Raw genomic sequence first — 26,153 nt, forward strand, 5'->3', positions numbered from 1 at the left:
CCAATCAGATTTCAAAATCTGTCATTGACAACCAAAACAATAATCTGATTTTTGGTTGTCATTATCCAAGATCTCCTCTCTCAATGGCGACGTCGCTGCTGACCGTGCTCACCACGTTCCTGCTGCTGCACTTGGGTGTGGCCCAGGTGCCGATCCCCGGTGCTGCGCCTGGATTCGCTATCGGCAGAGGCAGCGGATCGGCCAAGGTGCAGCTGGAGACGTACATTGACCTGCTCTGCCCCTTCAGCAAGGCGGCGTACGACGGGGTGAAGGCTCTGGCGGACCACTACGCGCCCGAGCAGGTCCGCGTCAAGGCGGTGCTGTTCCCGCTGCCCTTCCACCAACATGGCTTCACTGCGGCCGAGTCGGTGTTCACGGTCACGTCGGCGCTGGGCGACGACCACTTCACCAATTGGCTGGAAGTGGTGTACGAGCACCAGGAGGAGTTCTGGAACAAGGCGACGAAGGACAAGAGCGCGGTGCAAGTCACGAACGAGCTGAAGCAGTTGGCTCAGAAAACGTTCCCGGATCTGACGGACCAGCAGTGGGAGAGGGGGATGACGGGGTACGGCGGGACCGAAGCGGACCAGCACACCAGAGTCACGTGGAAGTATGCGTGCACGCGGACGGTCACGGGCACCCCGCAGTACACGCTGAACGGCGTTCCCTTTGAAGACGCAGACTCGTCGTGGAAGCTTGAGGACTGGCGTAAGGTCATTGACCCGCTGGTTAAACCAAACCAGGAAAGAGACGACTTGTAAATCCACGGGGGATAGTCTATTCGGTTTCTTCTATTGCTTAATCCACTTGAACTCAAAGCTGAAGTCCATACCTAAAGAGTCGTCATACGATCAGTGAGATACCCCTGTTCCTCAGTTACTGTGCTACAGCATATAAGACGTACCGAAGTGTACTAAAGAGATCTGTAAGACGAGAATGATCCACACCAACAGGCGACCTTGGAGTTGCTCTACCTCGGTCTTTAAAACAAACGCCAGCTGGTACATCAGTGAGAACCCAAGTTTGCGCTTCACTACCAAGTGAAGCCACGCGAGAGACAATATTTGAGTTGCTGAGTACGCGACGATGCTTCCAATTCTTTTTTGTAGCTGCTCCGACGTGAGAGAACGAGTGTGGGGATAGTACTTTGAGCTCGGCATCTGAACGAGAGCCGTCAGATAGATTGCGTAAATCCATGGGATGAACGCTTGAGTGTACCCAACGAGCGCTTGATACTCGAGGAGGAACAATATTTTCGCCGACAGTTTTCTTTTGTGAGCGTCGTAAGAACTGGACAACGAGGTAGCGGTACTTTGATCTGGATGTAGCAGTCTTGCAGTGCTCCTACCAGTAATTGATGCGCGAATAGAAGACACCTCGACTCGCGTGGCCTGGATTATAGCTGTGCGTCTTCGGCTTAGTAGGCAGAATATTTTGCAGCACGACTGATCTCTAGTGTAGAAAAGATCGTTTGCACGGTGTTTAGTCCGATAATCAAAAACAAACTCAACCACGAGCCCGACGTTTGGATACAGATTGAGCTGTATAAACTGTTGAAAACACCCACAGTGAAGACAACCGCGGCTGGGATGGAGTCTTGATTACTGGTCATCATATGGGCAACTAGGTGCTTCAGAATAATTTTCATCGCCGGGAGAAATAAGAGAAGCGCGAATCGTTGTGCAGAAGAACACCGTTCGAAAATGACGCTGAAAAAGGTGTAAATGATCGCGGTAATCGCTTGAGCAGCGATAAGGTAGAGTGGCTGTCTCAGGTTTCTGTTTGGAATCGGTAACGTTCTTGTCGCTTGGTGCTTCGCAAGTAGTAGAAAGAGTAGTACAAACAAAATCACGGCCGGAAGTGCCAAGATGCTGATGCCCATAGGAATCGGGAATACCCAGAGGCTTGCCATCGCTATCATCATGACAACCGATCCGCATCCAGTCCCCAGTACAATTAAAATCGTCGCCAAGTCAGAGATTTGAATCACCGTTCGAAGCTGCACGATGGACCCTAACGCCCCAGACGAAACAATGCAACAAAATCTTAGGTACGCCCCAACATTAATCTCCCACCCACCTGCCGGGTCTTGAAGAGGAATGCATTCGACCAAGAGACTCAATAAAAGAGAGGGAACTGGAATTACCATAATGACGAACACCACTTGTGCAACCGATGTGTGTTGGCAATAACTCTCGAGAGATTCCACGCGCTCAAATGAGTATTCTCCAAGCCTGGAAATCTTGGTGTATTTCCATAGAGCACTGATCATTTCCAGAACTCGATATGTCCGTGGAGGCGAAGCAGAGTATCTTCCACGCCCAGAAAGCTTGGCGTGGTTCCATACTGTGCTGACGGTTTTCAGAATTCGGGATGTTTGTGGAGGGGAAGCAAACTTCTTGAGAGCTCGCTGGGAAGAAGAAGATGGGGTGACAACATCCTGCGGCATGCCTTTAGCTTGCTGTAGTTGCCGGGGTTCAATTGCAGGTGTTGGTGCTCAAGTGGCATTGCTCCAAAAATAGACTCCTTACGAATTCCGGAGTTAAGTTTTGGATGCTTATCCGAAATTTATGAAAGTCTAAACTCATCCGACAAAACTCACGGCGACTAAGGTTGATGACAACGCTGAGCCCTTGTATGTGTACTCGTTGGGGTTTAGACGGCTACCTATACCCGGAGACGCGTACAGGTGCGGAGGTTGAAGACGCGGACACCTCGAAGATTGGCGCAAGGTCATCAATGCGCTGGTTGAATCAACCCAGCCGAGAGCAAGTACAAAAGCGTCTTAAGTGAGCCACTTGAACTCAAAGCTGAAGTCCATACCTAAACGTAATCGCTCAGTTAGTGACATGCTCCGTTTACTTTGCTACTACATGCATGTTTGATATAGACGTACCGAAATGAACCAAGGAAATCTGCAACACGAGAATTATCCACACCAACAAACGGCCTTGGAGTTGTTCTACCTCAGTCTCCAGAACAAACGATAGCTGGTACAGCAAAGAGAACCCTAGTTTGCACTTCACTACCACGTGAAGCCATACGAGAGACAACAGTTGACTTGCAGAGTAGGCGACGATGCTCCCAATCCTTGTGTGTAGTTCATCCGACGAGAGAGAGCGAGTGTGGGGATAATACTTCGAGCTCGGCATATGAACGAGAGCAGTCAGCTAGATTACGTAAATCAACGGGATGAAAGTTTCAGTATATCCAACAAGCGCTTGGTATTCCAGAAGAAACAAAAGCTTTGCCGACAGTTTGCTTTGCTCAGTAGCGGTATGACCACGTATATCCCGGATGTCAGGCGCCGATGTGATACTTTGTAGAAGTCTTGACGTGCGTCTACCATTAGAAGATTCGCGAGTAGATGGTACTCGAACTGGCATCATCTCGATAGTGACGGTGTGTCTTCGGTAGAGCAAGCAAAAATATTTTGCGGCACGGTTTATTTCAAATGTAGACAGCAGCGTTTGCACAACGGTGAAGCTAATAATCAAATACAAACTCAACCACGAACCCGACGCTTGTACACAGATCGAGCTGTATAAACCATTGAAAACATCCACAGTGAAGACAACCACGCCTGCGATGGAATCTGGATTTTCTGACATCACTTGGGCAACTAGTCGTTTCAGAATAATTTTCATCACTGGAAGAATCAGAAGAAGCGCGAATCGTTGTGCGGATGAACATCGTGTGAAAACAACGCTGAAAAAGGTGTAAATGATAGCGATAATCGCTTGAGCTGCGATAAGGTAGAGTGGCTGTCTCAGGTTTCTTTTTGGAGTCGGTAACGTCCTTGTCGCTTGGTGCTTCGCAAGTAGTAGAAAGAGAAGTACAAACAGAATCACGCCCGGAAGTGCCAAGATGTTGATAGCCAAGGGAATTGGGAATACCCAAAGACAGGCTATCGTTATCATCAATCCAGCAGTTCCGCACCCAGTTCCGAGTACCACTAGGATCGTTCCGAAGCTAGAAACTTTGATCACTGTTCGAAGCTGCATGATGGATCCCAACGCCCCGGACGAAACAATACTGCAAAGTCTTAGGTACGCGCCGGAATTGTTTTTCCACCCACTTGTTGGGTCTTGAAGAGGAATGCATTCAGCCAAAAGACTCAACAAAAGTGAGGGTACGGGCATCAGCACGGCTACCAATATCACTTGGGGCAAAAGGTGTCTGCTGGCAATACTTATCGAGCGATTCAACGCGCACGACGGAGTATTCTCCTCGTTCAGAAATCTTGGCGAGGTTCCATAGTGTGTTAATATGCCTCAGCACGCGAGACGTCCGTGGAAGCGCAGCAATGTCATTGAGTGATCGCAGCGACGAAGGAGCAGGAACGACGGCATACAGCGGCATGCTTTCAGCAGTCAAAGTTCACCAAGAATGATAAGGACCCCTGTTCGCTATTTTGAGCCTTCGTGAAGTGAAATGCCTTGAATACTTGCGCGATTTGATAATATGCGAGAGATCCCCCCAGTTTGGACATGTTACGCACATACAGTTCATACTTGGAAGTATACTATTCTAACTATTTCCATTCACAAATCAGATAATAGAGTTACCTAATCGGGATGTTTTAGTTAAATGAAATGATGAACTTCTACGGAAATCACCGTGCGAATCTGCCACTTTGTATAGAATTCGGGGTGCAAATTGACCGGCGAATTCCACGAATGCAAAAATGCCAGCTATACAAAAATCAAATGAAACTGTCCATAATGCAAGATGTAGTGGAATTCATCGTGCAGTTTGCACGAAGCATATTGTGCCGCACATTTGGCACACAGTGTGAAAGTAGGAACACTACTACTTCGAAGTAAATGGGTATTGTGCAAGCTTACCGCTACTCACCTACGTAATGGTAGCTAGTCTGGCTGGAGCTGTGGCTTGCATGCTCACGGGCGAGTGTTCTCCACGATAGTTGGTCAAGTCTACGCGCTCTTCCTTTACTCGACGTCGATGAGAACGGTAAACGATTCTTTACTTGCTCAAAAAGAAGGCCAGCCGAATCGAGAGAGCTGTGCGCTCGCAGGACCTCATCACTCGTCAGAAGTGCTTCAACCAAGCGCATCAGCCGCTGAAGCTCTGCAAGCCGGATCTTTTGTAGTCTTGAAGCCATATCGTGCTTTGATAGCTGCCTTAGTGGCGGTTGCCCAGCACACCATTGCTACCACACAACGCGAACGGTTCCTGGGGGTAGCACAAACTCTCTTGGCACTCGATGAAAGCCTCCACCCCATGTGTATAGCTCGGTGTGCATCGTTGCCGTAGCATTCACGGCGGGCTCGCCTTCTGGATCTGGTGCGGGTAGATTTGGTCGCATCAAATTGGACCGCGCCAATATCGCAGCGAAGGCTGTCTCCATCGCTTACATGGTCATAACTGATCCGTTAATGTGCTGTTTGAGAGCTTTCTCAAAATCAACAACCAGTCCTTCTTTAATCCCATCAATTCCTTGTAGTCTGTAAGCGCGACCATTATCCCCATGTGTGGCGGAATGCCCGAAGGACTGATAGGATCGTGCTCTTGAAAGTTTCGACAAACTACACGACGCCGCAGCCACTCAAATTGCGCTTCATTACGCGTGCTGAATAGCGGAGTAGCAAACAGCAACTGATTCGTAGGCAGTGACTGCTGCAAGAACGACTTGTGGAACAGTATTGACGCCAGACCAAATTGACAGATCATCCGCAGACTGGCTGGAACACCGGGAAAAACGGCTTTCATGGCGACATCAATGCGCTGCCGTAGTTCCAGTCTATCAGCTTCTTGATCACTTTGCACATCGAAAAATGGAGGTAACGCTGCAAATTTTGGAGAATCAAATGGAAGGCCCGCAACATACCGACCGACCACTAACGTTCGCTGCATCAGTTCTCCACTAAGCACAGACTTCAATACTTTGAGAAATCGACTGTACTGATTACCACCAGGGAAACGTTTTCCATCGCGAGCGAAACCAAAAACAGCGAAATACACTCCACGTCCTAATACCGGGCAGATTTCGGGCATGGTTGGATTTGCGTACCCATGCCTGGGATCGCGAGGCCGACTTCCGTCTTGATCGTTTTTCATATGAGCGAAAGTAATCGTGATGGAGTCCTCGTGCCAAGAAAGGTGAGCGTGCCGTATCGATTCAGTACTTTTGGCGCGGCACATGAGATTCCAACAAACGAGCAAGAAAGTGTGGCCGAACGCATCCTGTTTTCTGGTAGATTGAAGCATTGCTTTAGCCACCGATCGATACATCGAAAAACTGAACGGCTCCTTTCCTTCCGAGATGCGCTCGTTACTGCTCTGAGCAACTCTTGTCACAGTGTGGTGCAGCACCTTGAAAAAGCGCCTCATTTGAGGATCGAAGTCATGCGGTCGAGGACTTTCTGTCTGAGTGTAAAGGTACACAATCGCTGAGCGAACATTTCCAAAAGTCGACTTTCCGGTGACACCACGCTGCTCCATCGAGGTCAAGTAGCGCATACACTCCATAGTACTTAATATACTTAGATTGACAGGGCTTCGTAAAGGGACAATAGAGAACCACTGCGCGATACTCTCCTCATTAATTGCACCCAGCTCACGAAACGTACTAGTAAACAGGACTTGCCGTCGATCCGCCTCCGTATTCTCGTAGAGCCACTCTATGAAGCGAGATAAAGCTCGTAGATAGACGTACTTGGTGTTGTCAGAGGTGATACTTCCCAGCACTTGCTCAACGCGAGCATCGAGAGATTCCATCGTTACTTGCCGAGTACAAGTAAGCGCGCAAGAGTGCAAGAGTCTGCGACTCTTGCCGATAGAAACAGTATCGAAATAGCATAGAAATATTTCTAGTTTTTGTTTCGTTCACTTTGCACGACGAATTCCATTTATCTATACATTTCATTTCATTGCGATTGTTTTTTTATGAGCTAAATAGAAAATATTTGACAGTAGAATGGGTCATCCTGTTGTTAAATAAAAATATGTTGTATAGGCGGTAAATAATCTGTTTTTTCTTCAATTCGAGCGCTAAACGCTTGTACATCCGATATGTGGATTAATGATCCAGCCACGCAAAGCGGAATGTAAAATCCATACCTACACAGAAATTTAATGCGTGGAACGTCAAGGTTTCACACCACCGCAGGTTACTACTTACTGAAAAACGTACCGAAATGGGTCAACGTGATTTGCAATAAAATAATAATCCACACGAATAATCGGCCTTGAAGCTGCTCCATCTCGGTTTCCAGCACAAATGCCAACTGATAGAACAATGAAAAACCGAGCTTGCGTTTCACCATCATGTGTAGCCAAGTCAGAGAAATAATCTCACTTGCCGAGTACAGTGCGATACTCGTTTTCAGTTGTTCTGAAGTCAGAGAACGCGCATGAGGGTAGTACTGGGCACTTGGTAAACGCACTAGAATCGAGATGTACACCGCGTAAAGCAGAGGAATAACAGTCTCAATGTAGCCAACCAGCGTTCGGTATTCCATTTGAAAAAGCAGGCAGGCCGACAGTTTGGCTTTCATTGCCGTGATCGACAGTCTTGCAGATTCCAAGCTTCGAGCACTCGTAAAAACGGTGACATCACGAACAGTCGGAGTCCTGTTTTGCGACTTTGCGCTCAGCATTATACTCGATGAACGTGTTCTGGAGCTAGATTCTGGTCCGGTCGTATTCCACGCCTGTTGCTTCCGTGCGAGTGAGCTGCTTCTTCGATCTAACTCTTGGAACTTCTTGGCAGTGCGATTGATGTCCAGCGCGGAAAGAACCGTATAGACAATGTTGATGAAAATCATCAAAAGGGATGTGTACCAGGATCCTGAAGATTGCATGCATATCGAAGTGTACAATCCGTTGAAGACGTCGACCGTGAAGACGACGACTGTCGGGATGGATTCTGGGATGTCCAAGACCAGCCGCGCTAGCAAGTGTTTCAATGAGATCTTCATCACGGGTAGGAATAGGACAAGAGCTACTCGCCCCAGGGATGAACTCCTGGCAAAGCCAACATTGAATGTAATGTAGACGGTTGCCAGAAGAACTTGAGCAATGATGAGAGATAGCTTTTGCCGAAGAGAGCCTTGGAACTCTTCTCTTGAAGCTCTGCCACTTGTGTTCCTCAATAAGAAGAGTAATAATATCACAAAGGTAACAGTGACGCATGGTCCAAAGATGAAGAAGCTGAACGGAACGGGAAAAACCCAAAATCTTGCGACTACCACCGTCACTACGACCGCGCAGCATCCACCTCCGCCTGAAATTATTGCCATTTTTAACGGAGAGAGCCTCGGTATTGTGGAGCGAATCTGGAAGAGCGCTGCCCCTGCCGCTGCTGAAATAGCAATAAAAAGCCGGATGTATGCCCCAATATTTGCCTTCCAGCCGCTTGACGGGTCTTGAAGAGGAATCCACTCGGCAATGAGCTCAAGTATCAATGCAGGCCACGGCATCAGAGTACAAACCAGTATCACTCGTAAGGGGGAAGTCTGCTGGCAGTATTTTTCAAGCGACTCCACGCGTTTTGCCGAATATTTTCCAAGCTTGGAGATTTTTGCCCGTGTTCGCAACGCCATGAGCTGATTCAAGAGCCATGACGAGAAAGGCTGGACCGGAGTAGCACTCAGAGGGTTCCCATTACTGGGCACCACAGAATTCAGAGGCATGCTCTTGCCGTACCCTGACGTCCTCAAGCAAATGTGTTGTTTGTCGCTGCCCGTTTTCGAATGACCGTCACAAAGGCAACAAATTCTAACAATACCCAGTCAACAATAGAATGATGCGGCAGCTAATGATCATCGTGCAGAAGTGAGCGCCATGAAAAAGTCTAAACTGTTTTTAGCTACGGTAGAGACGCGGAACATCATGAAGCATGACCAACACGAGGGAAAATTGCTGAGGAGGCTTAGATCGTATACTATAATTTCATCTCGAACTGAACGTATCCTATGATCAAGCGCAGACCCTTGCTGTCGAAGCCAGGGATGACGAGCACTATAGCTCTCCAGATTAGATAGCTCCGCAGATTTATTCCCGGTCAGCGCAACCACTCGAATTGGAAACTGAAGTCGACACCTTCACATAGCAAACAAATCTTATCAGATGATGCAAAAAATCCCGCATGATTTAACTACATTGAGTCCCGTACCGAAGTGAACCAACGGGAGCTGCAGCAACAGAATGATCCACACAAACAACCGCCCTTGCAGCGCTTCCGTCTCAGTTTCCAACACATACGCGAGCTGATAGAGTAACGAGAAGCCGAGCTTGCATTTGACCACAACGTGAAGCAATACTAGAGACAAGATCTTCGTTACCGCGTATGTCAAAATGCTCAGCACATTGGTTTGTAGCTGGTCCGACGTAAGGTTTCGAGTGTTGGGATAGTATTTGACGCTTGGCATGTGGACTAGAATCGATAAGTGGGTGGCATACAGAATGGAAATTGCAGCTTCAATGTAGCCGACAAGCGCTCGGTACTCCAGGCGGAACAGGAGATCAGAGGAAATCTCGGATTTTCTGGCATGGCCTTGAAAAGTGATTTTCGGTTGGCGATGACTGGGTGTCTACCATTTTGCACTTTGCATCAGGCTAGACGTGCGGTACCGGCAGTCGGAGATTTCAGCCGCCGCTCACTGTATTGTTGAGGCTGAGTGGTGCTGTCATGCTTACGAAATGCACGCGCTGCTTGATTGATTTCGAAAACGGATGCAATTGTACTGGGGATGTTCAACGCGATCATTAAGAACGACGTCCGCCAAGACTTGGCGGCCTGGATGCAAATTGAGCTGTACAACCCGTTGAAAAGATCAACGGTGAGTACTACGATGGCCGGAATGGATTCTGGGTCATCGGACGCGGGTCGCACCACCATGTTCTTCAAACCGAGTTTCATGATAGGAAGAAAGAGAAAGAAGTACAATCCGTTGTTTGAACGTGCATGCCGTGAAAACCGAGCTGAATGCCAAGTAGACCACTACTAGCACTTCCTGGGCGGCAAATAAGTAAACACATTGTCGGAGTGAAGGCTTTGGTGCTGAAATGTCATCTTCGGTTAGTCCGACGCGGCTTCTCTTTTCCTATAAAGGTTGCACCGAATAATGGCCCAGCCGCAATCCCAACGAAGACAACGCCAAACGGAAATGGAAACATCCAGCAGCTTAATCCGAACATCATCAAGGTTGCGCCGCATCCGGTGATAAGCACGATAAGGAGTATTTTCATGGGTGTTAGACCTGGTGTTGATGCTCGAACCTGGAATAAAGTTGCAGTCGCGGCGGAAAAGACGAGATAGTACCCCGAAAACAAACTCCCAGATTGTCTTTTAGCCCGCGTTGAGGGTCGTTTACGGGAACGCATTCAATCAGAAGCTCCAGCAACAGCGACGGCCACGGAATCAGCACGCAAACCAGCTACACTCTTAATAGAGACGTTTGCTGGTAATATTTATCCAGAGCTTCTGTGCGCTCGAAAGAGTACTTGTAAAAGGTTAGAAATGCTGGCCCGATTCCAGAGAATGACCACTAGCTTCAACACGCGAGATGTCCAGGTACCAAATTGGGGCTGGTTTGGGGTAGCAGGAGAGACTCGCTGAGGCACAACAGGACCGAGGGTCATCCTGTGAGTGCTCGACAACGATATTCGATTTAGAAATTGGCTATAAGCGTCCCAAATAGATATCATGGCCGACCGATTGCTGGGCAAAGGAATCGGCTGACCGTAGGAATTCTAGCCAAGATCGGATATCGCTTGATGGTGTTCGAAGCGAATATCCCAAAGCTCGCAATATACGGCAAAGAGCTATCGCTAGATGTATATTCTAGCTGCGTATGAGGACCAAGCCGCTACAGTTTTCAGATTTTTTAACGCGTACTGTGTCCTCAGACTAACCACTCGAACCGAAAACTGAAGTCCACACCTTCAAACACAACTCAAACACAACACAAGCAGCACATATCCGTAAGATGATGAGAAGAAAAATAGGATGCAATACCATGATAATGCCTCTACACGTAGTTCAGCACAACTGCGTACCGAAGTGAACCAACGGGAGCTGCAGCAACAGAACGATCCACACAAACAACTGCCCTTGCAGCGCTTCCGTCTCAGTTTCCAACACATACGCGAGCTGATAGAGTAACGAGAAGCCGAGCTTGCGTTTGACCACAACGTGAAGCAATACTAGAGACAAGATCTCCGTTACCGCGTATGTCAAATGCTCAGCACATTGGTTTGTAGCTGGTCCGACGTAAGGTTTCGAGTGTTGGGTAGTATTTGACGCTTGACATGTGCACCAGGATCGACAAGTGCATGGCGTACAGCATCGGGATCGCAGCTTCGATATAGCCAACAAGCGCTCGGTACTCCAGGTGGAATAGCAGGGCAGTCGAAATGTCTGATTTCCTCGTAGTGACGGACGCTGGCGTACGCGAAGGTAACAGCATTACACCGGCAGTATTAGTAGTGCCTTTCGCGTTTAACTTCGTCTGGGTGTGCCATTTCGCGCTCTGCACCAGGCTAGACGAGCGGTATCGGGAGTCAGAGTTTGTATCCCAAAGTACCTGTACTTGTGCGGAGTCATTACTTTTTCTGTCGAGCTCACGGAATAATTGCGCTGCTTGATCGATGTCAAAAATCGATATCATCGTATTGGAGAAGTTCAACGATATCATTAGCAACGACGTCCTCCAGGACTTGGCGGCCTGGATGCAAATTGAGCTGTACAACCCGTTGAAGACGTCCACGGTAAACACTACGACGGCCGGGATCGATTCTGGATTACCGAACGCGAGTCGCGCCACCATGTGCTTCAAACCGAGTTTCATGATAGGAAGAAAGAGAAGAAGCGCGACTTGCTCTTTGAATGAACATGCCGTGAAAACCGAGCTGAAGGTCAAGTAGACTGCAACTAGCACCCCTTGAGCAATGAACAAGTACACACTTTGCCGGAGTGAAGTTTTCGGTGCTGGAACGACCTCTTGTGCAGGTGTGATACTAATACGGCCGCTCTCCCTCTTAGTGGCGAGTAGAAAGCTCAGGACGAACAATGCGCCAGCCGTAAGCCCAACAAACACCACAGAAAACGGAAACGGGAACATCCAACTGCAGATTCCAAACATTATCAACGTTGCGCCACACCCGGTGATCAGCACGATAATGAGTATTTTCCGGCCGGTTAACCCTGGTGTCATTGCTCGAACCTGGAATAAAGTTCCGGCGGCGACGGAGAAGACGATGATGGTGACTCGGAAGCAAGCTCCGATATTTACTTCCAGCCCGCGTTAAGGCTCGTCAACTGGAATGCATTCAATCACGAGCTCCAGCAGCAGCGACGGTCATGGGATCAATGCGCAGAGTAACACTACTCTCAGTAGAGATGTGTGTTGGCAATATTTGTCCAGAGCTTCTGCGCGCTCGGTAGAGTACTTAGAAAGTTTAGCGATCTTGACCCGATTCCAGGTGAGCAAGACTCGTTTTAACACTTGCGATCCCCACACACGAAGTGTGTGCTTGTTCGTGGTAGCGGGAGAAACTTGCTGAGGCATGACTGGCACGAGCGTCATATTTGTGAGTGAACGACAACGGAATTCGATTTAGAAAACTACTTCTGTCTGGATGAGCGTCCTAAATAGACCACGCATGACGGCTTCCTGGGCTGAATGGCGATCATCATTGGTACTGGTTGCTCGACGAGATCCACAGACGCCGTAGAGTTTCACGCTGTGGGGCGATGCACATCAAACTACGCAGCTTGGTCTGAAAGACAAACACCGACAATTTATACCTCGGTCACACGAGAGCGAGGACTTGGGGCTCGCTGGCTCACACTATTGACGGGTACACGTTCCCCGACGTCTTCCTCGTCAGAATACTGTTCCTCGTCCTCATCGTCCAGTTGGCCCTCGTCTTCATCGTCGCTCACTTGGGTGATCATTTCATGGTTCGACTGCCCGTGCCTTCTATTGCGCAGGCAAGCAAGCGTGACGCACACGGCCAGAATGCTGCTTACTGCAGCGATGACCAGCGCCACCCACAGCCACGTGATTCCGATGTGTACGTGAGTGCTGCTTCCGCCTGCCTGATCTTGGGTGGAGTAGGCAACGTCTGTAGCGGCCGCATCCGATGGCGGATAACACAACGAAACCTCGAGGTCGGTCGCGTTCAAGCGCGTGTTAAGGACGCTTTGCTGTTTATCGTTGAACTCGAGGTTGTTCACGAAGCGGTGCAACATGTCTGCAGCCACATCAGGCACATCCATAGGCACCATGTGTCCCGCACCGGTAACCACCACGTAAGTCAAATTGCCACCCTGTTGTGCAAACCCTGCGGGTTCATTGCGACCTGACACTCGCCACGTGAACTTGTTGGCACGCTGATACTCATCCGATCCGTTCCAGTTCAAATTCAGCAGCAGCTTCTCAGTCCCGTAGTGATTGCACATCATATCCCATTGCCCATTGTAAAAGAGCATCCGAAGCCCGCCTTGAAGCAGCGACTCCACTTTGTCCAGTGTGCTCACGCCATCAAACTTGGACAGCGCCCGCCACACTCCGTTGCTGCAAAGATCAAAGCGGAAGTTCTTGTCCTCGTTTCCATGCACAGCCTTGCGTACTTCCATCTTGTTCATGTACTTGACAATGTTGTTTTTACCCGACGGGTACGCGCCAACGCTGTGTACATATTGCCGCACGTCGTAAAAGTTGAGGCTGTTTCCTCCATTTCCAGCCTTGACACTGTCCGTGATGGCATCCATATTCCCCAAACAGTCTTTCGAATAGTAGGTCCCAGAATCCAGATGTGCCAGGCATTTAGAATAGTCAGCCTTGAGCGATCTCACCTGGCCGAACGTCAACAGTCCAAGGCCGTGGGCGTAGTCACTGTACTCGTACTGAATCCGTGGATGCACCCATCCGTTGCCAATGCCCACGCCCCCCAAGTCGATCTTAATCTGGTAGTTCGGGTTGCTATTCTTCTGCAAAATCCGCTCCGAGAACTCCGGGATCCACCGTCCCGCATGCGATTCCCCCAACAAGTACACAGCCCTAGAGTGTTTCAATCCGTCCTCCCCATCCGACAGATACTCGGAGTGTCGCTGCAAGAACTTGGTCAGGAACTCGTGGAAATCATCAGCTACGGCACTCTCATCATCGCGGTAGTCGTTGCCCCGAGTGTACGACATGCCCGTGCCCACAGGCTGGTCGACGAACAAAAGGTTCGCGAACTGGTGCCAACTGTGCTCGTTCCTGCCGATCGTCGAGTCGTCCACCAACTTGAACGGCGAATTGCCCAGGAACAGCCCCTGCATACTGGAACACCCAGGACCCCCATTCAACCTAAATAATATAACATATATAGGTTAGCAATTGGGAAACAACTACGAACTGATGGTATTCATTGACATTGTTCATTGGAGCGCACTGTACCAGATGACGAGAGGCACTTTGTCGGCGTCTTTGGCGGCTTGGATGTGCCAATAGAAGATTTTGCTCTTGTCGTTGCCGTCTAGAGCGATTCTTCCTGCGTGCTGCGTCACGTCGGCCGCTGGGTCCAGACCTGGCAGGTTGTGTACCAGGTCTGACTCGTCCTCTGCCTCCTCGGCGTGCTCGCTGGACTGCGTCAGGACGCGCTCTGTCGCCAACTCAGGCTGCAACTGGGTCTGCAGGTCCTGCAGGTGCTGGCTGGTTGGATGCAGCCGTTGCGCAGACGCCAGGCCGCTTGCCACGGCGGACGCGAGCGCGATGCCGGACGGCAGCATTTCGGTGATGCCTACGTGGACAGACAGTGAAGTGACGTCTTATCCGAACCGATCGGCGTTATAACTGTTTAAACTGAGTCCCGTAAATACCATACTTGGACAAAGAATGGGAAGGCGATGTGTTCTTACGTTTTTTTGGGGTGTATAAATGACTTGATAAGTGCTGTTAGTGTTGTTATAATGGCGATAGCCTCGCTGTCTTGCCTACTGCGCGGTAGTGGCCGCCGCTGCTCCTGCGGCTTCTTGCTCTCCGGCTTTCCGCCGAACCTCCTTCTTCTTCTTGATGATCTCTCGGTAGAGGCGGTCGCGGTAGTCGGCGGCGGAATACTTGGTGTTGTCGTCCACCACAATCTGCAGAGGTGCCGGAGCACTGGGCTCGTCCTTTTCGTTGTGGAACTGGGCCACGTACGGATGCTTCAACGCGTCGATGACCGAGATCCGCTTGGACGGGTCAAACTAGTAGCACAAGCCGCAAATAACAAGTAGTGTTAGGATAGTAACCGTACAGTATCAGTGGCCATAGTTAACGTACCCAGAAGCATTGCTTGATGAGGTCGAGCGCTTCAGGTGACGCCTTCGGGAACAGCTCCTCCAGCGGCTTCTGTTTGGGTGTCGGCAAGCTCTCGAGCATTGTGTTGGCGAACGGCGACTTGATGCTCTCGATGTCGTCTTGTGACGGCGGCCCGGTGACGTCCAGGATACGCTCGAGTTGGTTCATCGTCGACGTGCCGGGGAAGGCAGGTCGACCGGTAGCCATTTCGGCCACGATGCAGCCGACGGCCCACATATCCACCGACTTGGCGTACCGTGTTGAGCCCAGCAGAATCTCCGGTGCACGGTACCATCGCGTGGCGACGTAGTCCGTGAGAACAGGGTTGGGTCCGCTGATTTCGGCCACGGAACGACACAGTCCAAAGTCGCAGAGCTTGGTGTGGCAGTCCGAGTTCAGGAGAAGATTGCTGGGCTTGATGTCACGATGCAACAGCTCCGCCGTGTGCATGTACTTGAGGGACTTCAACAACTGGTAGATGATATACTTCTTGTGGATCTCTTCCAAAATGTTGGCTCGTATGACAGCGTGCAGGTCCGTTTCTGCCGAGAAAGCACGGAGTTAGGACCTAGTTTCAACGATCACAACGAACCTTTGCGGCACATACCCATAAAGTCGAACACGAGATAAATGTCACGGTCGTTGTCGGCCTTCACCACGTTTAGTAGCCGAATGATGTTGCTGTGGCCGTTTAACTCCTGCAGGTACATGACCTCGCGAAAAGTGCGCTGCGCGTCCGTAGCGTTCCGAAAGGCATCAAAGCACTTTTTGAGCGCCACCACCTGCCGGTTGTTCTTGTCGATGGCCTTCCACACGATGCCGTACGCCTGCTCACACAAGACAAGCCCCATAACCCTCGAGCGTTAGCAAGACACTTATTCCTGACAACAAGGTTATCAAACTAGCACGTACTCCCTTGCCCAGCTTCTGCAGCAGCTCGTACTTGCGCAGCACGTGCTTCTCGACCTCTTCACCCATGGCTGGTGCTGTGTTGCTGACCTACAGCCGCGTACAAAAACCACCGGAAGTCGGAAGATGATCGGCGCCTTGCAATCCCCACGCGTCGGAAGTGGAGGCAGGCCAAACCGAAACCAAATTTGGCGCTGCCCGTCGTCTGAAGGCAGCTATCGCCGAACGAAGCGGAGTATTTTTATACTTTCCCGACGTACGTCGTCTGTTCTGGCCCGAGCCAGCCTGTTGCGAACTGCGAAGTTCAAGGACAGCTTTCACATTCCGCTGGATCAGGTCGCATGGGATGTTCCTACGGCAAGTTTCAATAGAGAACCGCACTATACAACACGTCATCAGTCAAAACCGCATCGGTATTTCTGTCAGCGAGAGAGAACAAGGCGGCGGTCTGATCACCCGCAAGACGCTCGACGTACGAACTACAAAGCAAGAGGAGTGTCGCGCGTCTTGCCGACCAGGCCTGGGGGCGCTCGCTCGCTCAAGTGTATGATATTTAGCCGTAAATGTCATCGTTGTCGTCGCCTCCTGCGCCACCAGCGCCGCCAAAGTCTCCGCTATCCATAAGGAAGTTAGCCGCCAACGCCTCGTTCTTGTCGCATGCCAAGTATGCCTGAATCACATCGGTGCGTTCGAAGCCCATCTCGCAGAGTCTGTCAACCGCCGCCGCCTCTTCCTCAGTCAGCATGATCCGGTGGCCGCCAGCACCGGCGCCTGCTCCTCCGCCAAGTCCATCAAGGCCGCCCTGTCCTCCCATAGATGCCATCATCTGCTCCATAGCTCCGGGAGGCAGGTTGCTGAGCATCTGAGAGAGCCCACGGAGCTGCTCGGGGGTCATTCCCATTTGTGCCGCCATCTGAGCCTGCTGCTCCGGTGTGAGCGAGTCCACCAACTGCTGGATCTGCTGCGGGGTCGGCATGGCGCCGCCGCCGCCCATGCCCAGGTCAAAGGGCGCGCCGCCAGCTCCACTCGGGGCTGCTCCAGCGTCGCGAGTACCAATCGGCTCGTTCAGCATCTGCACGAAGCGGTCCTGGTTCTGGTGGATCAAGCGCAGCAGCTCTGGGCTCTGGGCGCCGATTTGCTGAAGCACTGCAGGCAAGGCCGCCGGGTTGGACTGCACGAGCTGACGCAGCGCATCGAACTGCGGGTGGTTGCGGAGCGCCTCGAGCGAGTTGGCCGCCTCGTCGCCACCAGCGCCAGCACCTGCTCCTCCCGCCGACGGGGCAGCCGTCTGCGCGGGTGCCGCAGCCTGCTCGGGGATGCCGTTCATCAAGTACTCCACGGCGCGCTCCGGGTTGTTGAAGGCGGCACGCAGGGCACTGCGCACCTGGTCCTCGGGGAAGCCCATGTCCACGAGCTGCTGCACCGCAGCGCTCATCTGCTCGCCGGCCACGAGGCCGCTGCCGTCTCCCGACGAGGAGCTGGCAGCAGTCGTCGCCGGGGCAGCGGACGGGGTCGACACGGCCGCGGCGGTGGCTGAAGAGCTGCTGGAGGCCGACGACGTGCTAGGCGCGGCCGAAGCCGGAGCAGCGGCAGGCGTGGGGGCCGCCGCAGCAGCAGCGGGCGTAGATGCCAGAGCAGCAGCAGCAGCAGCGGGGGCAGCAGCAGCTGACGGCTTGGGCGCCTTGGGCTTGGTGACCATCACGACGAGGAAGTCGTTCTCCTTGACATTGTACTCGGCTAGCGTGCTGTCGTCCTTGAGCACTTTGCCCGCGTGGATGAGCTTCTGCTGGGCTACGGGGAAGTTCTGCAGCCCCTCGATCTTCTGCTTCACGGCCGACACCTGGAGACAAAAAGCGCAAGAGTGATGGTCAGTGGCCAAAGTCGATAGTCTCTCGTCTTGCCCCGATCTTTTGCCACGGCTGCAGAGCGCGCCGCGGGGCGAGAGAGGCACGCGTGGACGCGCCGTTAAGCGGAGATTCTGGTGGTGTGGCTGCTTACCGCGTCCGTGAGCTCCGCGTCCAGGGGGAAGGCGACGCCCTGCAGAGTCTTGACCGTGAGCTTCATCGTCGTCCTTCCGTTGCTTGGCTGCTTGTTTCTTTCTCGAAACACCGAAGTGAAATGCGGGGAGAAAGATTTCCCTCTAATGGTAGGGTTTTAGTATAAAACCATACGATTACGATTAAACGTGGTGTACCGTTATTTAGGTACGTACCGTGATGTAAATGATGTGGGACACACTATTTTACATGACAAGCTTTCGGACAGAAGTTGATCTTGCCATGGTCTCGCTCCCTCCTGAGATGATGTCCCTTGATATCATGATTCCACAAGGGTATCAATTTATACGGTTTGCAGTTTCTGGGTGGTATCTGTACTCAAGATCGATTGCTTCTCACACTGTAGCTTCAACCTCCGGTCAACGTATTTAAAGTATGGCTCAGTACATGTACAATATGTAGCAGCACGTGCATTCCAGCAAGCACGAACACGCTGAAGCTTGGCAATGATAATCTGCGTCTCATAGAGATTCTCGTCCCATCGGTGGGAGGAATGGGTTCGACACGCGTGGATAGTGCAACCTACAACACGCATCTCTTCTCATTTTAGACTTCGACTCAGTATGGAAACGTATACAGCTTGAAATCTAGGTCGACTCAGTATGGAAACGTGTAAACAGCTTGAAATCTAGGTCGCAACCTACAATGGTGTGACGCGGTTTTTCGCGTCCAATCAAAGTGAACTTCAAGGCCCAACAGACCGGCGGGAAATCAGTCACTTTGAACAACCCGCGCCACACCGCACACCTGTCGTCGTGATGCTGCGCTCGCTCGCCCGCCTCCCCCGCACCTCCTTCCTCGCGCAGGGTGTGCGTCCCGCGCCACTCGCGGCCTCGTGGCTGCAGAGCGCGCGGCTCTACGGCTCGCTGCGCGAGGACAACAAGACGTCCATCATGCTGCAGGTGGAGGACGGCCCCGGCGCGCTGCAGGAGACGCTCAAGTTCTTCTGGAAGCACGACGTCAACATGACGCGCATCGAGTCGCGCCCCGCCAAGGGCCACAACATGAACTACGGCTTCTTCATCGACTTCGAGGGCAAGCGCGGCGACGCGGCGGTGGACGAGCTCATGGCCGACCTCGAGCGGAACTGCCTGGACGTCGTGGTGCTGCACGACAAGAAGGGTGGGAGCAGCTGAGAGGCCCAAAAGAGTGATTGGTTTAGGTGGACTGACGTTATTGACGTTGGATGTGGGCAGTGCCGTGGTTCCCCCGCAAGATCAAGGAGCTCGACCGCTCCGTGGCCAACATCCTGGACGCCGGAACGGACCTGGAGTCGGACCACCCGGGCTTCAACGTACGTGGACGTTTGGATTGCCTGCTGTGTGGCTTACAGGATCGCATTGGGCTGACGCTGGTTTTGTGTGCTTTAAGGACCAAGTGTACCGCAAACGCCGCAACATGTTCGCTGAGATCTCCCAGAAGTACCGCCAGGGAGACCCGATTCCTCGGCTTGACTACACGCAGGATGAGGTGCGTTTGCAGTTATGAGCCAGGGTGGTGTTAGTTTGATCCGTATGCTGATGTGATGCGTTTTGTCATGTGGAAATGCGCCAGATCAAGACTTGGGGAGTCATCTACAAGCGCATGAAGGAGATGTGGAAGCAGCACGCGTGCGACGAGTTCAACTACATCATCCCGCTGCTGGAGAGCAACTGCGGCTACGCCGAGGACAACATCCCGCAGCAGCAGGATATCTCGAACTTCCTCAAGGAGTGCACGGGCTTCACTCTGCGCCCGGTGGGTGGTCTGCTGTCGTCGCGCGATTTCCTGAACGGCCTGGCATTCCGTGTGTTCTTCTCGACGCAGGTAAGCATACGCACAGATATGAGTGCTTTGATGTCGAAGATAGCTGACTGTGTTGATCTTTGTTGATGCAGTACATTCGCCACCACTCGATGCCTCTGTACACCCCGGAGCCTGACATTTGCCACGAGCTCATGGGCCACGCGCCGATGTTCGCGGTGCGTACTTTATCCAGTATGTATAAATGTTGATGAAAGGCGTTTAAACCGGCATAATTTGGCAACAGGACCCCGATTTCGCTGACTTTTCGCACGAAGTTGGTCTGGCCTCGCTCGGTGCGTCGGATGAAGAGATCGAGCGACTAGCCACGGTAATTCTTGCTTATTGATGCTCAGCCCACGTTGCAATCATCTAACCATATTATTGCGTCTGTGTGAGCAGTGCTACTGGTTTTCTGTTGAGTTTGGTCTCACGAAGCAGCGTGGTGAATACAAGGTTTGTAACCCTTTTGCGTGTACTAATGTCGATGACAGTACTGAATCACTAAACGTGGTAAATGCGATCGTATAGGCTTACGGTGCTGGATTGCTTTCGAGCTTCGGCGAGATGGAGTACGCCTGTGCTACCAACCGCCCTGCGGGTGCTGATGTGCCGGAGTACCGTCCGTGGGACCCATTTTCGGCTTGCAAGCAGAAATACCCCATCACGACCTACCAGCCCGTTTACTACGTGGCCGACAGCTTGGTGAGGACATACTGCTATGAGAGTATTTCAGAAGGATATGTTGTTGATGTATATGTTTATCATGCGCTCACAGTTTGACGCCAAGGAGAAGATGCGCGCCTTCTGCGAGGACTTGAAGAAGCCTTTCCAGGCCCGCTACAACCCGTACTCCCAGTCCGTGACGATTGACCGTGCGGTTCAGCGCGAGCAGATCTGAAATGTGCGTTCGCTTTGAACGATGCACTGCCGACACCGTAGAGGTCCTTACAAGATCCCCTAGAGCAAGTTCCAATTAGCTACAGTGAGCTAACATGGCATGACGTTTGACAACCATGTGGTATGAGGCTTTACCTATTTTGAGTGCGGAGATATATGAGTAGAGGACGAGTTGGGCAATGGCGGCAATTGCTGTTGATGAGTTGTTTTGAAATTCTGGTCGCTGCGGAAGATGTTCTCTCCTCGAAGTCAAGCAGGCGAATGTGGCGCCGATGGAAAGAAGTTTGATCCGATGACGGGGCAGTGGATGCGCGAGGTAAGCTGCGTTACATTGTAGGGGATAATGCGGTGTTTCTGATGTGGATATCTGTCGACAGGCCATGGAGAGCCGAGTTGCCATCGAAGAGTTGAAAGCTCAAAATGACAAGCTCCAGCGCGAGGTCTACGGACTTGTACGTTGTACTCTGAGAACCTGTTGGCTTCAGCTGCGTCACACTAACTCACAATCCTCGTTGTAGAACTCGAAAATGAACTTGATGTACGAATGCTGCGCCGAACTCGGTGTTGTGGACCGCCTAGGCGACTTGATGCAGCGCAAGTTGCGCGAGTTCCAGGCAGCACAAGTGGCACGGAACGCACCAATGCCTACTACCACATCCGCTGCACCCGTTCATCCAATGGGCAGTCCTCCTCGGGCTGCAAGGAAATCCGATCTGGGCACGAGTGATGAGGGATTCATCTGCGGTTCAAGTACTTTTCAAGACGTTGCTGCCTACTCCAGCAGCTACAAAGGACAGGTAGGCCATTCTACTCTGTTATGGGTCGCTACAATTGACACTTACTCAGGTGTGTTGCTTGTCTTCTAGGTTTCTCGCGGGAACTTCCACCGCGTGCGAATGTTTGAAGCAGAGGAAGCCAAACTGAGAGACCAACTCGACATCTTTGGCGTTCCCAAGCTGCCACTGCAGAAGGCAGGAAGCTACTCGCCGACTGCGAGGTGAGCGATATCAAATATTTCGATGATACTTTGTCGTCTGACTGACTCAACAGCAACCGCAGGAGCGGGGATACCATTGACAAGCTGCTGATGTCAGCGGATGCGCCCATGAAAAGCAGCCGGCAAGATACCCAACGCTTGTATGGATCTGCGCCTGTCGGCTACACGCCATCTGAAGGAGGACTTGCTGCGTCGACCAGGGCACAAGGTAGGTTGGTCCTTTTGTACGATCCTTATCTTGAAGTACTTCTTCGCTAACGTCAACTCACAGGATACAGCTAAGGCCAACTTCAACATGATCCTTTCAACAGTCGAGTTTGTATTACCGTACATACATTGATTCATCTTACTCAGTCAATTCCTCTTCATCCTGGGCCATTTGGATTGCTGCGTCAACAATCTCCTGGATGGAGCCATAACCTCCAAGCGCTTGCTCGTCTACGTCCTGCTCGGTCTGGCTGTACACGCGAGCCTGCTCCTGCTGAACCCCATCGTTGGTTAAGTGAGCGTCGTCGCCACTTGAGCTGGACGTGCTGCTCTCTTCATCACCATAGCGCGTCTGGTACAAGATGTAAGCGGACAGCACGGCTCCGAAGAATGGAGTAGCAATTAGCTCGTCCATGGGCAGGTTGTCGCTCTTGTTGTCAGTCAGCAGTACGCGGAAGCGCAGGTGTCCAGGAGCCAAAGTCTCGTAGATGTTACGCCACGTCTCATCGCGCAGCATCTTCGGTGCGTATACTACGCGTCGAGCAGTCTCCGGGTTCTTCATCTTGGCAGCGAAAGACAGCGGGAACGAGCGCGGCGCGTTAATAAATATCTTGTGGTGCGCGTTGAGCGTGTACTCGTCGTTGTCCAGCAGCGCAGAGGTCGGTGAAGCCGCAGACTTGGACGCATCCTGTAGAACCGGAGGGGGCAGATCGGTGCACATGTAGCGCGCCACGATGTCATGGATGCTGCGAGCCAGCACAGCACGAGTCTCCTTCAGACGCGTCAATTCGTCCGCGTCCATTACGTAGAACTGGAGCTTCTTCCAGTGCTGGGTGAGGTGCTGCACATCGGCCGCCGCAGTGTGCGCAGTCGCCGCGTCCACAATCATCACAATCGCCACAAGCACAGCGAAAAACCATCCCAGAATGCTCGATGGAACGGCACGTACGAGCACGCCAAGCGCGAGGCAGCCCAGAGAAGCCTTGACCGCAGCGGCGCCCAATGGAAGCGACCTGTTGTGCGATTTACGGGGCGGGAAGCGGTAGATGAGGTCGCACGCGCTGGCAAGGAACAACCGTCCAGGCAGCTTGAAGGTGAAGCGCAGCGCTGCGGCTAACAGCCACACAAAGTGCAGTGGGTGCTTTGGCACATCCTCGACGGCCAGCAGCACGCTAGCTGAGTTGATATCCTCGTCTCGCAGCTTCCAGTGCTTGAGAGTTGCGCAATAAGCCGCCATATTGCGTTTCAGCTCGTGCATGGCGGGATGGTTCGACGTGCGGAAGTGGATCTGCATGATCTCCTCGTTCATGGAGGCCCGCTGTCTTCTAGAGAAGCAGTCGTCGCGCACCACCTTGGCGCAGTACACGTGCAGCGTGCGCGTGAGCCGCAGCATCTCGATCTGCGCCACAGACGGCGGCGGGGGCATCGTGAGCGCCGCGCGCAGACGCGCGCTAAAGTGCTGCGTGAACTCGGTGGGGTCTTCTCCGAAGATGGCGACTTCGCGCTCCTCCAGCAGCACGGGCGCGCCGTAGCGCAGTCCGGCGTAGCGTCGCACGTCCAGGAAGCTGGCGGCCGAGCAGTAGTGCATGGCCACGGGCACTACGAGCGCGCGGCTGTAGGACGCGGCGCGTAGCGCCGTCGCGATCTGGAACACGACCTTGTTGAGCGCGGCCTTGCCCGGGTTGCCGGGCGTGGGCTTGAAGTCCACAAGCACGCCCATCTTGTAGTCCGTCTCGTCGGTGCTGACACCGTCCAGCGACGGCCGCGACGGGTCGATGAGGTTTGCGCGCAGCTCCATCTCACGGCGCACGGTGGCCAGCTGGCTCGTCAGATCCGCGCCGGCGTCGTCCGGGATCTCGGCCACCAGCGGCGTGATGTAGTCCTCCACGAGCGCGCGCTCGACCAGCGAGGGCACGCGGCGGCGCCAGGCGGGCGAGCGCTCCATGAGGTACACGACGGGCATGAACTCGTGCTTCTCGCTCTCGCGGCTGATGACCTTGAACTCCATCACGCGCGGAAACACGGCGCGCGCCAGCGCCGAGCGCACGCTGCGGCTACGGCGCCGAGGCAGCGCGCGCTTGGGCGGCGAGGGCCACAGGGCCTCGAAGTTCAGGGACGAGTGCATGCGGCGGGCGGGCGGGCAGGCAGGAGGGTAGGTAGTGGTGGAGTGCGGGCGAGGAAGAGCGCGTGCGGCTCGGGTGAAGTGTTGGCGAATGGAGACTCTTCTGCGTTTCCGAGTTGATGGCTCAGTCGCTCCAGGCCGAGCGGATACTCTGTGGAAGGCGATGGTTCTGTGGATGAAAACTGATGGTGGTAGTGAAATTCGCAGATATGCTTAGGCACAAAAATGTCTGCAACTTGTTGTTACCTGTTATATAGGATGTTTCATGTTATACGAACGATAAGAGGAAAGAGGTGTGACGCATCACGACATGCTTGAACAGGTTCGCACGCGCGCAGCGATTGGTCCAAAAATGAGGCGGTGTGGCGCACACCAAGTGGAAGCGCGTGTGGTTGAAGCCCAGGCGGAAGATAAGCGCCGCCGCCGCAAATCGGCTGGCGATCTCGCCCGCGTTGACACAGTTTCGTCGACACGCCGCGGTCTCGAGCTCGGCTCGGCAACGGCAGGAAGGCTGGCTGCGCCATACACTCCACGACAAAAAGATATGGACACCACCAAAAGTGGCTGTAACTTCGTCAATTTTTATCGTTTTAAGGTGCGGTTTGGACTAGAGATGCAGAACACGCTGATAAAGATCTGCACGTTGCTAACACGCGCGCTTTTGCGCTTCTTCAGGTAGCTCACATACAAATCACTGGTTCTGCCCAGGTATGAACAGCTAATCCCCATACAAAATCCTATATTAACCAAAACCCCTTACAAATGATACGACTTGGACTTTGTATGGGGCGACAAAGGAACCCATGATTTCTCCACTCTACCTTAGTACTGAGCCATATATCATCGACCAACAGTTTAAAATGGAGAAGACAATCGTATATCCAAGAGATAGCAGCATACAGAGCTACAAATTGGCACTAACTAGGATGCAACTGAACGTGCCTCGCAAATCATCAGATAATACATGGTAGCCACCACTCGAAATTTCAGTCGCTTACTACTTGCTCAGTTTTGTGCGATGGTCGATGTATTTATTACAGGTTACTAAACACACCTTCTAGTACACGATAATGCCATTAGATCTTTGTCTAACGTCGCGAGTATCGCCGTGAGGCTGGTTCCTTTGTCGCCCCATACAAAGTCCAAGTCGTATCATTTGTAAGGGGTTTTGGTTAATATAGGATTTTGTATGGGGATTAGCTGTTCATACCTGGGCAGAACCAGTGATTTGTATGTGAGCTACCTGAAGAAGCAAAAGCGCGCGTGTTAGCAACGTGCAGATCTTTATCAGCGTGTTCTGCAACTCTAGTCCAAACCGCACCTTAAAACGATAAAAATTGACGAAGTTTTGGTGGTGTCCATATCTTTTTGTCGTGGAGTGTACATGCACGCGCGTGCGCCCCAGCGCTGGACACTGGCTCGGCTCAGCTCGGCGACGACGGACCTTTCGGCGGTCGCGCGAGCTGCTGCTGCGGCTCTCTCCTGTCTTTGCGACCTTCGCGGATGCCGGTGCTGCGAGGCTGGATCAAGTTGCTGCGCTGACACGCCCGCGTGCGGGGCTCCCGCAAATTGCGCGGTGTTTGCGCGGTGGCGTTACGTAAGACGCGCATGGACCACTTTGCCGACAGCTGCCAAAATGAATCATGTAGCCATGTGTCAACGACAACAGGCGTCGTCGAGGAATGATGTGCGCCGTCAAAGCAGCACTCTCGTTTCCAGTGTATGCATTTAAATAGCAGGGGTGCGCAGTTTTGAATCGAGGCTACTCTGGAACGACCCTATCGACTTCCGTCTGGCCCGTTGTACGGAATTCAGCAGCAGTCCTTGAACAAGCCTCGATTTTAGTTTACAGGCTGCAGACGGTGGTGAATGGGCTCTGGGTG

At 52.4% G+C, this 26,153-nt stretch overlaps 16 protein-coding genes across 16 annotated transcripts; 3 read left to right on the forward strand and 13 right to left on the reverse strand.

Moving 5' to 3' along the window:
- Positions 1–83: 83 nt before the first annotated feature.
- On the forward strand, positions 84–761 carry PHYSODRAFT_553285 (hypothetical protein; the record flags this gene model as incomplete). The annotated part of the gene is made up of 1 exon (XM_009519183.1): positions 84–761. One exon carries the CDS (start codon positions 84–86, stop codon positions 759–761), a length of 678 nt encoding a protein of 225 aa, XP_009517478.1.
- A 1,202-nt stretch (positions 762–1,963) lies between these two features.
- Positions 1,964–2,272, reverse strand: PHYSODRAFT_472276 (hypothetical protein; the record flags this gene model as incomplete). Its single annotated transcript, XM_009519184.1, has 1 exon — positions 1,964–2,272. A coding segment is annotated over one exon (309 nt), but the record flags the coding sequence as incomplete, so codon positions are not given.
- Positions 2,273–3,458: 1,186 nt separating this feature from the next.
- PHYSODRAFT_459882 (hypothetical protein) lies at positions 3,459–3,749 on the reverse strand (the record flags this gene model as incomplete). Its single annotated transcript, XM_009519185.1, has 1 exon — positions 3,459–3,749. A coding segment is annotated over one exon (291 nt), but the record flags the coding sequence as incomplete, so codon positions are not given.
- A 1,100-nt stretch (positions 3,750–4,849) lies between these two features.
- Positions 4,850–5,170, reverse strand: PHYSODRAFT_473374 (hypothetical protein; the record flags this gene model as incomplete). Its single annotated transcript, XM_009519186.1, has 1 exon — positions 4,850–5,170. A coding segment is annotated over one exon (321 nt), but the record flags the coding sequence as incomplete, so codon positions are not given.
- Positions 5,171–5,382: 212 nt separating this feature from the next.
- PHYSODRAFT_470731 (hypothetical protein) lies at positions 5,383–6,081 on the reverse strand (the record flags this gene model as incomplete). Its single annotated transcript, XM_009519187.1, has 1 exon — positions 5,383–6,081. One exon carries the CDS (start codon positions 6,079–6,081, stop codon positions 5,383–5,385), a length of 699 nt encoding a protein of 232 aa, XP_009517482.1.
- Positions 6,070–6,465, reverse strand: PHYSODRAFT_381840 (hypothetical protein; the record flags this gene model as incomplete). Its single annotated transcript, XM_009519188.1, has 1 exon — positions 6,070–6,465. A coding segment is annotated over one exon (396 nt), but the record flags the coding sequence as incomplete, so codon positions are not given.
- Positions 6,466–7,042: 577 nt separating this feature from the next.
- Positions 7,043–7,520, reverse strand: PHYSODRAFT_473598 (hypothetical protein; the record flags this gene model as incomplete). The annotated part of the gene is made up of 2 exons (XM_009519189.1): positions 7,043–7,083; positions 7,157–7,520. The coding sequence occupies 2 exons, from the start codon at positions 7,518–7,520 to the stop codon at positions 7,043–7,045; spliced, it is 405 nt and encodes a 134-aa protein (XP_009517484.1).
- A 261-nt stretch (positions 7,521–7,781) lies between these two features.
- Positions 7,782–8,657, reverse strand: PHYSODRAFT_468605 (hypothetical protein; the record flags this gene model as incomplete). The annotated part of the gene is made up of 1 exon (XM_009519190.1): positions 7,782–8,657. A coding segment is annotated over one exon (876 nt), but the record flags the coding sequence as incomplete, so codon positions are not given.
- Positions 8,658–9,089: 432 nt separating this feature from the next.
- Positions 9,090–9,431, reverse strand: PHYSODRAFT_474729 (hypothetical protein; the record flags this gene model as incomplete). Its single annotated transcript, XM_009519191.1, has 1 exon — positions 9,090–9,431. A coding segment is annotated over one exon (342 nt), but the record flags the coding sequence as incomplete, so codon positions are not given.
- Positions 9,432–11,210: 1,779 nt separating this feature from the next.
- On the reverse strand, positions 11,211–12,089 carry PHYSODRAFT_295061 (hypothetical protein; the record flags this gene model as incomplete). Its single annotated transcript, XM_009519192.1, has 1 exon — positions 11,211–12,089. One exon carries the CDS (start codon positions 12,087–12,089, stop codon positions 11,211–11,213), a length of 879 nt encoding a protein of 292 aa, XP_009517487.1.
- A 680-nt stretch (positions 12,090–12,769) lies between these two features.
- PHYSODRAFT_553288 (hypothetical protein) lies at positions 12,770–14,746 on the reverse strand (the record flags this gene model as incomplete). The annotated part of the gene is made up of 3 exons (XM_009519193.1): positions 12,770–14,324; positions 14,415–14,575; positions 14,615–14,746. The coding sequence occupies 3 exons, from the start codon at positions 14,744–14,746 to the stop codon at positions 12,770–12,772; spliced, it is 1,848 nt and encodes a 615-aa protein (XP_009517488.1).
- Positions 14,747–14,950: 204 nt separating this feature from the next.
- PHYSODRAFT_473339 (hypothetical protein) lies at positions 14,951–16,274 on the reverse strand (the record flags this gene model as incomplete). Its single annotated transcript, XM_009519194.1, has 4 exons — positions 14,951–15,202; positions 15,279–15,838; positions 15,904–16,123; positions 16,209–16,274. The coding sequence occupies 4 exons, from the start codon at positions 16,272–16,274 to the stop codon at positions 14,951–14,953; spliced, it is 1,098 nt and encodes a 365-aa protein (XP_009517489.1).
- Positions 16,275–16,758: 484 nt separating this feature from the next.
- PHYSODRAFT_553293 (hypothetical protein) lies at positions 16,759–18,301 on the reverse strand (the record flags this gene model as incomplete). The annotated part of the gene is made up of 2 exons (XM_009519195.1): positions 18,204–18,301; positions 16,759–18,045 (listed from the first exon to the last, which is right to left on the reverse strand). Exons 1-2 carry the CDS (start codon positions 18,267–18,269, stop codon positions 16,759–16,761), a joined length of 1,353 nt encoding a protein of 450 aa, XP_009517490.1. The 5' UTR covers positions 18,270–18,301.
- Positions 18,302–19,227: 926 nt separating this feature from the next.
- On the forward strand, positions 19,228–20,945 carry PHYSODRAFT_474156 (hypothetical protein; the record flags this gene model as incomplete). Its single annotated transcript, XM_009519196.1, has 9 exons — positions 19,228–19,384; positions 19,459–19,556; positions 19,634–19,732; positions 19,817–20,068; positions 20,140–20,223; positions 20,292–20,375; positions 20,447–20,500; positions 20,576–20,749; positions 20,823–20,945. The coding sequence occupies 9 exons, from the start codon at positions 19,228–19,230 to the stop codon at positions 20,943–20,945; spliced, it is 1,125 nt and encodes a 374-aa protein (XP_009517491.1).
- Positions 20,946–21,176: 231 nt separating this feature from the next.
- PHYSODRAFT_468175 (hypothetical protein) lies at positions 21,177–22,199 on the forward strand (the record flags this gene model as incomplete). The annotated part of the gene is made up of 6 exons (XM_009519197.1): positions 21,177–21,260; positions 21,322–21,396; positions 21,463–21,567; positions 21,676–21,741; positions 21,811–21,941; positions 21,995–22,199. The coding sequence occupies 6 exons, from the start codon at positions 21,177–21,179 to the stop codon at positions 22,197–22,199; spliced, it is 666 nt and encodes a 221-aa protein (XP_009517492.1).
- An 88-nt stretch (positions 22,200–22,287) lies between these two features.
- On the reverse strand, positions 22,288–25,880 carry PHYSODRAFT_344192 (hypothetical protein; the record flags this gene model as incomplete). The annotated part of the gene is made up of 3 exons (XM_009519198.1): positions 22,288–24,439; positions 24,642–24,762; positions 25,715–25,880. The coding sequence occupies 3 exons, from the start codon at positions 25,878–25,880 to the stop codon at positions 22,288–22,290; spliced, it is 2,439 nt and encodes an 812-aa protein (XP_009517493.1).
- Between the last annotated feature and the right edge of the window lie 273 nt (positions 25,881–26,153).

The sequence above is a fragment of the Phytophthora sojae genome (assembly GCF_000149755.1).
Source record: "Phytophthora sojae unplaced genomic scaffold PHYSOscaffold_1, whole genome shotgun sequence".
NCBI lineage: Eukaryota > Oomycota > Peronosporomycetes > Peronosporales > Peronosporaceae > Phytophthora > Phytophthora sojae.